The sequence below is a fragment of the Bos taurus genome, chromosome 8 (assembly GCF_002263795.3).
Source record: "Bos taurus isolate L1 Dominette 01449 registration number 42190680 breed Hereford chromosome 8, ARS-UCD2.0, whole genome shotgun sequence".
Classification (NCBI taxonomy): domain Eukaryota; kingdom Metazoa; phylum Chordata; class Mammalia; order Artiodactyla; family Bovidae; genus Bos; species Bos taurus.
Genome location: NC_037335.1, coordinates 3,935,446 through 3,951,762, shown reverse-complemented (window position 1 = coordinate 3,951,762; position 16,317 = coordinate 3,935,446). Strand labels below are relative to the sequence as shown.

Below are 16,317 nucleotides of genomic sequence, written 5' to 3'. Positions count from 1 at the left end.
TTGTCCATGGGGTTGCAAAGAGTCAGACATGACGAGTGACTGAACTGAACTGAACTGAAATCAGTAGTGATATACTTTAAATGTTTTATTATATCTTTATTGGTAGCCCAGATGGTAAAGCCATGTGGAAGACCTGGATTCGATATCTGGGTCAGGAAGATCCTCTAGAGAAAGGAATGACAACCCATTCCAGTATTCTTGCCTGGAGAATTCCATGGACAGAGGAGCCTGGCAAACTACAGTCCATGGTGTCACAAAAGAGTTGTACACGATTGAGTGTCTAGCATTTTCGCTTTCACTCACATGTTTATTCAGTTCAGTTCAGTTCAGTCGTGTCCGACTCTTTGTGACCCCATGAACTGCAGCATGCCAGCCCTCCCTGTCCATCACCAACTCCCGGAGTTCACTCAAACTCATGTCCATCAAGTCAGTGATGCCATCCAGGCATCTCATCCTCTGTTGTCCCCTTCTCCTCCTGCCCCCAACCCCTCCCAGCATCAGAGTCTTTTCCAATGAGACAACTCTTTGCATGAGGTGGCCAAAGTATTGGAGTTTTAGCTTTAGCATCATTCCTTCCAATGAACACCCAGGACTGATCTCCTTTAGGATGGACTGGTTGGATCTCCTTGCAGTCCAAGGGACTCTCAAGAGTCTTCTCCAATACCACAGTTCAAAAGCATCAATTCTTCGGCATTCAGCTTTATTCACAGTCCAACTCTCACATCCATACATGACCACTGGAAAAACCATAGCCTTGACTAGATGGACCTTTGTTGGCAAAGTAATGTCTCTGCTTTTGAATATGCTGTCTAGGTTGGTCGTAACTTTCCTTCCAAGGAGTAAGCATCTTTTAATTTCATGGCTGCAATCACCATCTGCAGTGATTTTGGAGCCCAAAAAAATAAAGTCTGACACTGCTTCCACTGTTTTCCCATCTACTTCCCACGAAGTGATGGGACCAGATGCCATGATCTTAGTTTTCTGGATGTTGGGTTTTAAGTCAACGTTTTCACTCTCCTCTTTCACTTTCATCAAGAGGCTTTTTAGCTCCCCTTCACTTTCTGCCATAAGGGTGATGTCATCTGCATATCTGAGGTTATTGATATTTCTCCCAGCAATCTTGATTCCAGGTTGTGCTTCCTCCAGCCCAGCGTTTTCATGATGTACTCTGCATAGAAGTTAAATAAGCAGGGTGACAATATACAGCCTTGACGTACTCCTTTTCCTATTCCGAACCAGTCTGTTGTTCCATATCCAGTTCTAACTGTTGCTTCCTGACCCACATATAGGTTTCTCAGGAGGCAGGTCAGGTGGTCTGGTATTCCATCTCTTTCAGAATTTTCCACAGTTTATTGTGATCCACACAGTCAAAGGCTTTGGCATAGTCAGTAAAGCAGAAATAGATGTTTTGCTGGAACTCTCGTTTTTTCCATGATCCAGTGGATATTGGCAATTTGATCTCTGATTCCTCTGGCTTTTCTAAAACCAGCTTGAACATCTGTAAGTTCACGGTTCACATATTGTTGAAGCCTGGCTTGGAGAATTTTGAGCATTACTTTACTAGCGTGTGAGATGAGTGCAATTGTGTGGTAGTTTGAGCATTATTTGGCATTGCCTTTCTTTGGAATTGGAATGAAAACTGAACTTTTCCCGTCCTGTGACAACTGCTGAGTTTTCCAAATTTGCTGGCATATCGAGTGCAGCACTTTCACAGCATCATCTTTCAGGATTTGAAACAGCTTAACTAGAATTCCATCACCTCCACTAGCTTTGTTCGTAGTGATGCTTTCTAAGGCCCACTTGACTTCACATTCCAGGATGTCTGGCTCTAGGTGAGTGATCACACTATTGTGATTACCTGGGTCATGAAGATCTTTTGTGCACAGTTCTTCTGTGTATTCTTGTCACCTCTTCTTAATACATGTTTATTAGATGTACAAAACAGTATGTTTATTTACTACCTTCAGTGAATATTGTAAAAACTGAGAAAAAGGCAGCAATATTATTTGCTAAGTTTCCCAAAATGGAGTGTTTACTTTGTACCAGTCTGCATATATTAATCCAATTTGATCCCCCTGCTACCCCTTTAAGAGTTTCTACCTGAGCCAACATATGAAGAACTATGGTTCAAAGATGTAAAATGTCTTGCCCAAGAGGATATATTTTGGAAAGTGGTGAAAACAGCATATAAACCTGAAGTATTTGATTATTCCTCAGCTTAACCCCAACCCCCCTGTCTAATTTTCATAACATGACGAGGCTCAATATTCACCCCCTGGAGCAATTAAGGACTGTCCCAAGAGTTCAGATCATTCTGTTCCTTTTCTGTTTTGAAAGCACAGTACACACACACACACACAGACACACACACACAGAAAATGCTACTATGCACTGCTTGCTTGTTTCATGACTAGATATTGTATCTCTCCAATTCACTACTGAGAAAATTAAGAATGGGCACAATGCAATATGCTTTTTTCTATATCCCTCTAACTCTACTGAAGGAAACAGTAACTCTATAAAGTAGTTCTGTAGTTAACTGAAATAGTTAAGAATCGTTTCCACTCTGCTTCTTAACTTTTGGTCTTCAGAATAACTATTACCTCTCAAGACCAAGACTTAAACAACAAAAGCAGTTCTCAGACTCTGACTTGTAATTAATGTAGAAAAAAATGCTTATATGTGAAAGTGAAAGTGTTAGTCGCTCAGTCGTGTCTGACACTTTGTGAACCTATGGACTGTAGCCCACCAGGCTCCTCTGTCCATGGGGATTCTCCAGGCAAGAATACTGGAGTGGGTTGCCATTTCCTTCTCCAGGGAATCTTCCCAACCCAGAGATTGAACCTGGATCTCCTGCATTGCAGGCAGATTCCTTACCATCTGACGCACAAGGCAAGCCAGGCATGGACTTTGTTATAGTAAATGATGCTGCTGCTACTGGTAAGTCGCTTTAGTCGTGTCCCACTCTGTGCAACCCCATAGACGACAGCCCACCAGGCTCCCCCATCCCTGGGATTCTCCAGGCAAGAACACTGGAGTGGGTTGCCATCTCCTTCCCCAATGCATGAAAATGAAAAGTGAAAGTGAAGTCACTCAGTTGTGTCTGACTCTTAGCAACCCCATGGACTGCAGCCTACCAGGCTCCTCTGTCTATGGGATTTTCCAGGCAAGAGTACTGGAGTGGGGTGCCATTGTCTTTTCTGATAGCAAATGATAGTGGTCACTATAAACAAACATTGCTCTCTGTTTTTTTCCCTCTTTTATTAAAAACTTCAATTTTAGAATAATGTTTGATGCAATATACCAAAAAATTAGTTGTTTGTTTGTTTTGCAATAAACAATTGCATGTAAAATAAAATTAACAATTTTTCCTTAAATACTGGACCAAAAATTATGGGAAAATTTTTTCTATTATTTTCTAGATCCTGTTTATGTGTTTCTTCAAAAGATCTCCCTGCCAGATTTAACAATCCATGGCAAGTCCTGTACCATAGTCATTGCTCTGTTGTGCTGTCTTGACATTGCCTTGCAAAGAGAAATCATCTGTAAATATTTATCAAGCAAACACTATTTATCTTATTAAAGGCAATGATTGCTTACAAATGCTCATACTATGTATTAAAAAAAATCTATATTCATTAACCCTTATTACATGCTGTTCAAGATACTGAGCATTTAATCCTCACCAAAAATAACAACACAAGAAAGACATCGTCTGCACCTGATTTAGAGAAAACTGACAGAGGAAGACCCATGACTGGTTAAATGTCCTAAAGTGCTACGTGCTGTTAACGAGCACTTGTTACCAAAAGGTAACAAGACAATATGGAAATTCTGATATTTCTCCACAAATTAAGTTCAAATGGATTCTCTTACTGGGAAGATCTAGCACAGTTAAGGAAAAAGAAAAAGAAATTCACTCAAACTTCGGTGGTAGCCCTGACAATTTGTTCATTTTATTGTATTAAAAAAGATCAAAATGATCAATAATAAAATCTCTTGACTCTGGCTTTCTAGACTTCAATGGAATGAAGTAACATTCCATGAGGATTTCAGAACTTGAACTGAATTTGAAATGGATCTTCTCTACCATCACTGAGACACACCATTCCCTACAACATAGAGATGATAGCCACCACCATGGCCTCTGACAGGCACAACTTCCTTGCTAACATCAATGGATAATGATAAATTGCACTATTTATGATCTGTGCGACTTTCACATTGCTTTGCATGGCGAGTGTGCTCAGTCATGTTCAACATTTAGCAATCCCATGGCTTGTAGCCCACCAGGTCCTCTATCCATTGGATTCTCCAGGAAAGAATACTAGAGTGGGTTGTCATGCCCCTTTCTCCAGGGGATCTTCCAAACCCAGGACTCAAACCTATGTCTCCTATCTCTCTCGCATTCAAAGGCGGATTCTTACTACTGAGCCACCTGGGCAACTCTCACAGGCTAAATATTTATGGTGATTTTCATACTTGCCAAAGATGATGTAAGTACTTCTAGAGACAAATGCACTTGTCCTTCTCTCCATACTTTCCTAGAATTAAATTAATAACATTTAAATAAACTCAGCTGATGATTTTTTTTTTTTTTTAGATTCAAAGCAGTGGAAAAAGCAAGAAGTTATAAAAGTAAAAAACTGTAGAAAATGAAACAGTTGGGTGGATTTATTTTTTCTTCACAAGTGAGACCATGTGTGTGAATTCATGTACGTGTGTATGCGTGTTGCTAAATAAGTATGTGAAATGAATACATTTAATTGGAGAATACTGCCAATTCAGTCCACATTTTTTCCCCACTAGACTGGAAGTAGAAAAGTAGAGGAAAACTGATGGGATTTACCTTAAACCCTAAAAATACCCTTCTCTGTTCACCCTCTTTCCAGCCACCATGTTAGAGTTTGGTAGTAACAGACATCAGCATATTAGGGGATGCTGAGGGTCATTGTGGCTTGACACTTCTGGGGACCCGTCCCTTCCTTTCAACTTTAAATAAACCCAGTATAGATATTTTTGTGCTTGGATACATACATACTCTCAGCAGCATGAATGTTTTTCATTTGTTCTTTTTGGCCACCTATTCGAACTTCCGGCTTCCTGGGTGGCTCAATGGTAAAGAAGCAGCCTGACAATGCAGGAGACGCGAGTTCAATCCCAGGATGGCAAAGATCCCCTGGAAAAGGGAATGGCAGCCTACTCCAGTATTCTTGCGTGTAGAATTTCACGGACAGCGGAACCTGGAAGGCTGCAGTCCATGGGGTCACAAAGAATCAGACACGATTTAGCGATTAAACAACAATGACCACAATTCAAGCATCCCCACTATATTTTGAGTTAATTTAGGATCAACTAGCTCTGTGGGGTCACAGACTGACGTCCTAAGAGAGCAAGTACTTAATTTATGAGAGTCTGGCTTCACTTTTCTGATGGTCTCCAGAACCTTCTATTTTTTTGCACATCTGCAATGTTGACTCTGTAATAGCACTTTAGTAAACACATATGTAAACATGAAAGAAAGAGAAGAATAACATGCTCACGCCTGATGCTTTTAAGAGCCAAAAGTCCTGCCTCATCCTTCCAAGCATGCCAAGCAAATGTGAAGGAGAGGCTGGACCAAATACATCCTGACCTGGGGTGACAGGACATTCACACCATCTTCCCCTATTGTTAAGTCTGATCTCCCTCCTTCAGGTCATCCTGGAGGTCCCTGCACTGGCTATCATTTGTATAAAGTGTTCCAAGGGAGATGTTGTTACAAACTTCTCTACAAGTTGTCATGGCAACTCCTGACAAAACTTCCACACACAAATTTCAATTATCTTCTCGACAACACTAAACCATCAAACTTTCTCACCCTTCTCCCTCTGTATTTCACCCTTGATTTGGTTTCTTATATAGAAAGAATAAAATGTATAGGAGGCTAATTGATTCAGCACAGCTTGTTCAAAAATAAACACACATAGAGAGAGAAGAAGAAGAAGAAAAAAAAAATTATCTCTCTCTCTTTTTTCTTTTAACCAGATTGTGAACAGGAGATTCTGTTCAACATTGTTGCCTAGGGGGCAAGTTGGAGAACTAATCATCTCCAGATCACAGTCAATAATTAAAGCACTTGTTACAGGACTCTGCGAGGTGCAATACTGGAGCAAGTCAGGATGGATATTTCCATAAATTCAAGAAAAGGTCCTTCTGCATGCTGATTTAAAATCTACTTCTTAGCTAATTGAGAACATTATGGCTCAAATGAATGCATCACTTCACACCTAGTGTGTTGATCATATACTGAGGGCAGGAGGAGTGAAAACTTTACTTTCTTATTTCTTTACTTTTCTTTTCTTTTTAGCTTTTCCAATATCTAAGATGTTTGCTGGAGAAGAAACATAGACATTCTTCAAGCTTTATGGTCAGGGTGACAGACAGAAGCATGAGTACGTCTGCATACACTCAGTTCCAGATATCTAATATCTTCAAATCACAAGATAAGTTTAAAACACCACAGAAAAAAGTTCTTGCCAATAAGATGAATCCCCCCATCCCAACAAGTGTGGTGCTGATTAATATTAGTAAAGTTGGACAAAGATGCTGAGAAATTTCAGGAAAGACACACACACACACACACACACACACACACACACACATATATATAAAGCCTCACATCTGTGGAGTACAATTTACTTGTGGATTTGATTAAAACCAAAATGTTACCTCACAATAGTTTCAACAGCCAAGATGTGATCTTAGGACTTTATGTACCTTGTTATAGCAAAAGTTTGATTAGCCCTGTTTTACACACAGAAATTCTGAAGTACTAAGAAAGAGGAAGGTTCTATAAATTAAGTGACTTAGATAGCATATCGAAGAGCAGAGACATTACTTTGCCAACAAAGGTCCATCTAGTCAAGGCTATGGTTTTTCCAATGGTCATGTATGGATGTGAGAGTTGGACTGTGAAGAAAGCTGCTGCTGCTGCTAAGTTGCTTCAGTCATGTCCGACTCTGTGCGACCCCAGACGGCAGCCCACTAGGCTCACCCGTCCCTGGGATTCCCCAGGCAAGAACACTGGAGTGGGTTGCCATTTCCTTCTCCAATGCATGAAAGTGAAAAGTGAAAATGAAGTCATTCAATTGTGTCTGACTCCTAGTGACCCCATGGACTGCAGCCTACCAGGCTCCTCCATCCATAGGATTTTCCAGGCAAGAGTACTGGGAGTGGGTTGCCATTGCCTTCTCTGGAAGAAAGCTGAGTGCCGAAGAATTGATGCTTTTGAACTGTGGTGTTGGAGAAGACTCTTGAGAGTCCCTTGGACTGCAAGGAGATCCAACCAGTCCATTCTGAAGGAGATCAGTCCTGGGATTTCTTTGAAACAAATGATGCTACAGCTGAAACTCCAGTACTTTGACCACCTCATGTGAAGAGTTGACTCATTAGAAAAAACTCTGATGCTGGGAGGGATTGGGGGCAGGAGGAGAAGGGGACGACAGAGGAAGAGATGGCTGGATGGCATCACTGACTCGATGGATGTGAGTCTGAGTGAACTCCGGGAGTTGATGATGGACAGGGAGGCCTGGTGTGCTGCGATTCATGGGGTCTCAAAGAGTCAGACATGACTGAGCAACTGAACTGAACTGAACTGAAGTGTTCAGTGTTGTTTTTGGTGTACTTCATGGGAAAAAATCCAGGTCAAACGTATGCTTCTAATATCATTCTGAACAATTCTGAAAATATGTGATTTAAAGTTCTGAGATTTTGATCTTTGTTTTAATCATTATTTCAAAAATTGCAAAACCTTCATATTCTGAATATTCTTGAATTATTTTTCACTTGTACTGAGTATTGAGTTGCATCTCAACTTAGTTGTTGAACTACTTTATAGCTGCTTTTAAAATATTAACCTATTGTATTTAAGGAAAGAAAGTATCTGGGGGCCCTTTTTATCTATACTTGCATAAATAATTAAAAAGAAAGGTATAATAATGCTAGACGCAGTAGTTTTGCTCTAAAATATTGCTTTGCTCTAATTAACATCCTAAGGAACGGCTTAATTAAGATCTAAATACATAACCTTAATTCAAATGCAACTGAAACCAGAGAAGAGTAGCAATACAAAATCAAAAAGAAAGAAATTAAAAATTACTGTACAATAACCATAGAGTAATCACTTCAGCTGAATATAAAATTCATTACCAATAAATTATTTTAAATGTATATATTTCTAAACCATGTATAAGTCATCTTAATAAAAATTAAAAAGCAACAAATAGAACTCAACTAAAAATAACATAATTATCATTGATAATTTAACAACATAAGCAGGAAGTATAAAATATTTTATAAAACCCTGATTTTTATAAAATTTTCATAAAATCTTAAAATTCTTAAAAGATTAATGTTTATTTCTGTAACTTGATTCCATTTTGCAGAGCCCAAACAATAAAATTAACTTTTTAAGTCTTCCATTATTATAACTACTTTTTTTGGTCCTCATTAGTTAAGTGTGTGGTAAACCTTTTAGATGAACAATTTAGGGACTTTTTTTCATATATTTTCTGCATCATAGATGGGGCAAATATTGAAATATTATAAGAATTATTATAAATATTACTTTAAATCATAAATTACTGTAAATACAAATGATTAACTTGTAACAGTATGGAAGACTTGAGAAAATATATGTAAAATACTAAACATCTTGACAATGCACAGTTTCTATCAATGCTTTCTCATTTACCTCCCTTTATTTTATCTCAGAACATACCAATGCCATTCATACTGAGTGGTAGACAGCAAACTATTGGTGATGTGCTCTGATAAAATACAAGTGAGGAGGATCATCTTCACTTTAAAAGTATCATCCATTCCATGATTTTGTATTTCTAGAAATTATTTTCCTGCAAGCCACTATAAATGAAACTGTTTAAAATGTGAAGGTTTCCCACTGCTGGACTGCCCTTTTCCACAGAACGGCTGGAAAACCAGACTCTCCTTCCAGCATGTGACTTGGTCTCAATCCCTTCAGTGCTAACCAGGGCCAATGAGCTGCTCATTATCCTTACCTGGAGCATTTCACAACTAAGTGATAACTAAAGTAACAGATGGGTCTTGAAGAATAGGTAGTGATTGACCATTAAAATGCCTTTGTAAAGGAAATTACTAAATTACTAAATTTAAATAGCACAAGTCAAGTTATATACTTTAACTGAAAACTTATGTATTTAGTTGACTTACTTTGAAATGTGGATACCTTAGTCAAATATTATATCACAATATTAAACATGCTTAATTCATCATTACAAGTCAATTTTTATTTGGTCAAGTATATATATATGTATATATACATACATAATGTGCATATAAATAAATTTTTACATATGGCTTATCTCTTACTTATCAATGCTTGTATAATGATGTCAATATACCCTAATTTTCTTTACAATTAGATTTAATAATAGAATAAAACCAATGAAGGCTTATCTTTTATTGCTTTACAATGAATTCTATCTTTCAGGAAGTGATAGTTTCTACATTTCAACTTAATTTTGTATCTGTAAGAAAGCATCAGTTTTGAAATCATTAGCTTTTTTAGGTTAAAACATACTGAAGTATGCAACTGGCATTCATTTCATGGCACAAACTGCCTTTTGTTTATTCTTGGTTTTAAAACTGCCCAGCTGGAATGCCACAGGATCCCCTTCAATCTTGGTTATTTATTCCACACAGTATGAAACTTTGAGAAACAGTCCCTTCTCTTGCTGCTCCATGCCTTCATATCCACTAATTTTTTACCTGATATTAAACATCATTTGCACCACCAAAGAAACAGGAATAAGAAAACCGTTATAGAGATGATAATAACAAGCAAAGAGAGTTGGTTTGCCACACTTTATTTTTTTTATGCCATTGAACAAATAGAATTCTCATTAAGGGTCGAAACCAATGGAGCTGGTGGGAAAGTTGTAAATACTTCATTAATAAGATTAATTAGAGCTTTATGTTGGCTATTCCAGCAAATGATTCAGATGGCTATTGTTAACCGAATGCAAGGAAAAATCATTTTGTTATCATTTTATCAATATTGGAATGGAGATTTTAATAAAAGTAGCTAATTTTAATAATTAACTACCAATATTAATAACATTCAGCTTCTCTTAAGGGTTGGAGAAATAAATGATCTATATAGGAAAAAAAGTTTCACATTGAAAGTATCAACCTTTTTTTATTGGAATGACAAAACAGAATATACTTCAAATCAAAGTCATTCACCTATTATAAAGGATGACAGTGATCAACAACGGAATGAAAATGTCAACATTTTCCCTCAAAATTCCAATCCACCAAAATTCATAAACAACTAGTAATCCTTAACATTTAAGAGACTGGTAACGCTTTACTTGTCATAATGAAAAAGCAGATTACTTCCATATACTTTACAACTAACCACCCACTGTGTAAAAGGAAATTCCACTTCGTTAAGTATAAGAGCAGATATTTTAATTGTCAGTAATAAATACTGTCATCCACAAATGGGCAATTTAAGCACCTTCTGTTTGTGGAAGGCACATAGTGTACATGGGTGATGACCCGTGAAATTAAGATTATTCCCACTCCAAGGTGATGCACAGGACTACCTGAAGGAGTGTTATATCCACATCATGAAAAAGGCCGCATTCTATTGTTAAAAGTTTAATGGCAGAAGCTAGTTTATTCGTAAGTAAAGAATTTAACTATATTGAATTTCACCAGTGTTCTGGAGAGGATATTTTGCTTTATCGTTAAGAAAGATAGTTCTTTTGGTCCATGTTAAGGTATGACCCATGCACCCACTAGTAGACTGAATATTAAGTAAAACATAAATGTGGTAGGGGTGTGTGTGTGTGTGTGTTGTGTGTGTGGGTATACACGTTTAACTCCACTATATGGCGTTTCGGACATGAAGGAGAGCTTTTAGCAACAAACTGTTACTACCAGACTGTGAAACCGAACGACCTCCTTAGTAACTGCCTGAAGACCCCACACAGTACCTTAGCAACAGGGCAGGAGACACAAGACTTTACCTTTCTGCATGGCAAAAAAAAAAAAAAAAGGTGTTGCTAAGCAAAAATATAGAAAACTGTAACTTGGTTTTTGAGAACCACTTCACAAGTTTCACGATTTAATCGGCCCAATTCACTTTAATATAGACACACAAACTCCAGGAGAAGCAAACACAAATCTCTGAAACTAAACCTGTACTATATATACATCTCCTTTCACGAATAAGCAGTTACCTCTCATGTAACCTCTAGATCAATGGAGAGGAGCTGTTTCTTCCTTTTGACCTCTCATCCTGCTTTTTCACTTTATTTTGCATTTCACCCATGTCATTGGTCGCGCTCTTAAAAAGACTACTTGCTTAAACCCCAAAGTCTCTAGAGGCTTGTAATCAAAGCTCTGCAAAGACCTGGGAGCTGATGGAAACTCGGCACACCTGCCTGCGGTGGCCGGCTCCAGACTCCTGCCCCTCCGGGATTCTTCTCTGCGCAGCACTTACCTGCGGCTCCCCGGGCTCAGGGGATTTCACCAGGTGCTTCTCCTTGTATAGAGACCAGAGACCGATATTGGGCAGGAAAATTAAAGCCACCATGAATAACAAAGTCATCTGCAGAAATCTCTTCTGTTTCCTCTTCATCGCAAATGGTAACAGAGAAGAAAAGTTACAGGAGATGGTTCCCTGCCCGACTCTCGTTTGAATCCAAAGCACCAGAAACTGAGGAGAAGCTAAAAACTTTTTGCTGCGTGCTCAGCACCAAGATGCACGATTGAAGGGGAGTTAGGCATCGGCAGAAGCAACGCAAAGTTAGTTTCCCCCCAGAAAACTATGACGAAGGCATTAGCTATTGGCTGAGAAGTCAATGACTCCAAGGAGGAAATCATTAAGTCTATCGACCTCCAGTAAAAAGCCACGGAGTAAATATGATCCTTCCAAAGACTAATCGTAAGTTATGAAAAAGTCAATAGCATGCTGGATACTTAAGAAAACGGGAGGTTTGGGGTTTCCCCCTCGGCGTGGGAGGGCTGAGCTGCGCAGGAGAGGGCTGGCAGGAGGTCTGCGTGGGAAGCGGCTCGGCCCTAGCAAGTGGCAGGAAGAAAAGTGCTCGCTCTCTACCCCAGCACATCACCTTTCTCGTCTTCCCAGGACGTCTCCTCCTGCGCTCGCCCTGGGAGAAGCCACCTAAACTCCAGTTCAAGTCCCTCGGTGGCCAGCGCGCCGGCGGGCTCCCGGCGGTCCGGGAGACACGGTGTCCCGGGCAGAAGTGCTATTTGGAGAGAAGTCCGAGAACTCCCGGGCGCTCACGCGCCGCGCCGACCCTCGTCGGCGGGCAGCGGCTTGGCGACCCAGGTGCCCGGGGGCAGGAGGCTCCGGAGGTCGGCGGAGGCGCCGCGCCGTCTGTGCTCGCGCGGCGCCCGGGCTGCGGTCCTCCGCCAAGTGCGGGCCCTGCCCATCAATCGCTCCTCTTCCTCGGCGACGCTCTCAAGCCCCGGCGCTCCTGTTAGCATCCTCTCCCGGCAACGGAACGAGCCCAGAGGAACATCGCCGCACTTGGAAGGCGAAGCTCTCACGCTCCTCGCGCCGAGGAGGGAGGGTGGCGCCCGAGCCGAGCTAGGCTCTCGGGGCGCGCGCGCGGAGGGCGAGGTGGCAGAGGCGCGCGCTGCTCCCGCCGCCGTCGCCTGATGCCCGCCTGCGCGGGGACGAGGCTGTGCCGGCCACGTGCGGGAGGCCGGGCGGGCGGGGAGGGCAGTCCCCCGCCGCCAGCTCCTATATAAGCTCGCCGTGACGCGAAAAAGCCGAGCAGGGCGACGCCGCCGCCGGACCCGGATTCCAGCTTCTCGCCTGTGAGGTCTCCTCTCTCCACCCCGGCGGTTCGCGCGACTTTGGACCCCTCGGGAGGCCCGCGCCCCAGCTCGCCTCACACCAAAGGCTCCAGACCGGAGATGCGGGGCGCGGGGGGCCGCCTGGTCGCGGGGTTTCCTCGGGCTCCTCCGTGGTGCCGGCGGGCGCGGAGGCGAACCGAGTCCGGGGATCCTGCCCCGGGGCTCCCAGGCCGCCGGACCAGGTGCGCGACGAACCGGGGGGAGGGCCGGGACCGCGACGCGAGGCCGGGCGGAGGCTGGGGCTCTGGGCCTCGGCTTCGGGAGCTACACCGTGGAGCCCCGGCGGCTTACCTAGGTCGGCCCGCGCCTTGGCCGGGTGAGATCGCGGTGCCGCCGCCTCCCCGGCCCCGCTTGTCCGCGCGCAGCGCTCGGGGTCGCAGCGGGGCCACCTGTCCCTTTGCCCTCGCACGCACCTCCCGCGGTCCCCAGGCCGAGTGGGGGTCGAGCCTGGTCTCGGCGGGAAGGCCTCCCCCTTCTCCCCGGCGCCGGCATGCGCCACCGGCCCTGACCGCACACACACGAACCTGTGGCCGCGTCTCCAAGGGACCTGCGTGCCTGGCACGGAGTGGGGGCACTCCCGGGATCCGGGGCTCCTAACTCCTGGAGGAAGGGGGACTTGCAGGAGGCGACAGACAGACACGCAGCACGCGCTGTGTCAGCCTGTCTAGAATCGAAAGAGCGCCATGGTCACCTCTTTGTTACAACTGGAGGTGATGCCCACAAGCTTGGGACGATAGGACGGCGGGTCCAGGAGGGTCCTTTCTCCCTCTCTCCTTTCCGTCGTCCTCTCTTCCATCCCACTCCCGCTCCAGGTCCCCTCCCCTCCCTCTGCTGCCCACTTCTCTCTCCCTCCTGTCTCGCCTGATGAAGACATAGATGTACATGAGTGTGAAGACACATGCTTTCAGCTCCTTAGGTTATAATTTTAAAATGTATCTGAACAGTACATACTGACGACTACATGAGTAAAGCTTCGTGCTGCAGTATTTGCTTCTGTGAATTACTTTCATTTCAAGAGTATGTAAACATATTTAATAAATAATGTCTGAAGATGTCATTTAGTTAAAGACCAGTTACCGTTTCATTTTACACAAGTGCAACTTCGGAATCTGGAGAGGACGGGACATAATTCTTCACCACACACACACACACACACGCACACACACACTCATACACATACACATTCTCACTCTCTCTCTTCTATACCCTGCATAATTTTCTAATCTCCTTTTTGTCTCTTAGCAAGTGCCATTCTGAATCATAGAAATATGAATTCTGGGAAGCACAAAACAGGGAGAGGTTTGCTGGGATTGATGGATCCTGAAGGAAAAGATTTTGGAAAACTATTCATATTTAAATATATAATATGTTCTGTCTTGTAGATAGAGTTATTAACAATTAAAAAGTAAAAAAAAAAAAAATCTCAAAGATACCTTTGAAATTAAAAAAAATTAAAATCCTTCATATTTTAAATAATGCCAGTTTATTTGTGCCTTAAAAAAATAAACAAGTCCTGATCACAAATGGACATATCATCATTCTGTTTTATAAATCCAGGATTCTGACTTGAACCATGCCTCATTACCGTTATTCAAGTGAATTGTCCTGCAAACAGTACTTACTCTGGGAACCATGGTTAGTCACAGTGAAGGTGTGTACCTGTTATTCCCTACATGAAGTACATGTAGAGCCCATGGGATTATTATGCTTTTACAGCATAGCTCTAGGCAATCAGTCCCCGCCCTCCATTTTACTTATTCATTTACTTACTTACTTGGTTATCATCTCTTTCACAATTCCACATGTAAATTTCTAACAGATGACAATGTTCCTAACTAATATTGGTATTTATTTTAGCTTGTCACAAACAAACAAATAAAAAAAAGCTTTATGTGACTCTGAATTCCTTTGTTCAGATTATCCAGATGAAATATATATATATAGATAGATGTATTTTAATTGGTCATTAATATTAATCTAATCAAATTCCCTGTCTTTCATTCCTCTTTATATCCAAAGACACCCCCTCAGAACCCTTTTGCTCCTTCATTCTGAGTCAATCTGGAACCTCAGGTAATCAGAGCCCCATGTGCCCAGCATTGTGTTAATACTACTGGGACACATGAGGAAAAAAAAAATAAACAATAACTGGGACCTTGAATAACTTACGTTCTAGTTGAAAATACAACATAAAGGCAATTGGAGAAATACAGAAGCTCAGCTGTTTGTGTTAACCTTCTATTGAGCCAGGTTCTGCCTTGGAAGAGGCAGAACATTGCTTCCTTTAAGCTCACTCTAAAATTTGGTGACTTAAAACAACTATAATACTCAGGATTCCATGCTTTGGATAGGCTCCACTGCGTGGTTCTGCTTTCTCAGATGTGAATGTGGGCTGGGGATGGGTTTGATCCCTACCTGGCCGGCAGATCACCTGGGGCTCTGTCGGTTGGAACTGAACTTGAAAGAGAAACATTTGCTCATCATTTTGCCATATTAACATTTCCCCTCTGAATTTACTAGTTTAAAGCTTTATATCTGAAACTGATAAGTCTGGTGAAAGTCAATTGTTTAAAAAACCAAAAAATGGTCACCGACAGTCTCCTGGTGTTCTTACCTTAACTCTACAGAGTCACAAAATAATAAGCTTTATTAATAAATAACATAACAAATGTTATAATACTGGAAGAGAAGATTAAAAAGTAATTGATTTTCAAGATTATACTGTGGTACATTATCTACATTTTAAAATAGTTATATTGAAATGTATCAGTGAAATGGTTTATACTTAGTTTTACCTTCTATCTAAATATGGTATGATTTACTTTTATTTAGATTTGCCTTTTCCAAGTTTTTATCAGAATCACAGATACTAGAGCATAAAGGTAATGTATCTAGAAATGGAAATATATTCTGTTCTTATTTAACCCAATAACAATACCTGAAGTATAAAAATTCTTAAATTGTTCCCTCTGAATAAACAGGGTACTTTATTATAAGTATACCTTTAGCTAAGTTGTTTTTTTCAGGGGTGGGGGTGATCCTCCAGTGAAAATTGGGAATTGATTATATTAATAATAGTTATAATAAAAGTAAATTTAAGCTATGCTATTTTTGTGTCATTAAATTAAGACACAGGTTAAGAGGAATCTTCTTCAATCGATTTCTCTGAAATTACAATGTTTGTCACTACACAGTAAAGAGAAATAAGAGACAAGTAAAATTTTAAAATGTTATATTTCCCTGTCACTATCATCACTGAAATTCTTCAACAAAAAACCCAAGTCAATTTCATTATATATGCAAATGCTGCTGGGTAGAAAGAAGATACAAATCTGAACATTCTCACAGAATTTTCAGTACTACAAGGGACTTAAAAAGTGTTTGCAATTAAATGTGCTACAA

General features: G+C 41.2%; 1 protein-coding gene across 1 annotated transcript in view; it reads right to left on the bottom strand.

The window, feature by feature from the left end:
- The window catches only part of GALNTL6 (polypeptide N-acetylgalactosaminyltransferase like 6), a 1,542,469-nt gene extending 1,530,798 nt beyond the window's left edge, over positions 1-11,671 (bottom strand). The window contains exon 1 of the mRNA NM_001191298.2: positions 11,534-11,671. Coding sequence (NP_001178227.1) covers positions 11,534-11,671 — 138 coding nt within the window. The remainder of the gene's footprint in view (positions 1-11,533) is intronic.
- Between the last annotated feature and the right edge of the window lie 4,646 nt (positions 11,672-16,317).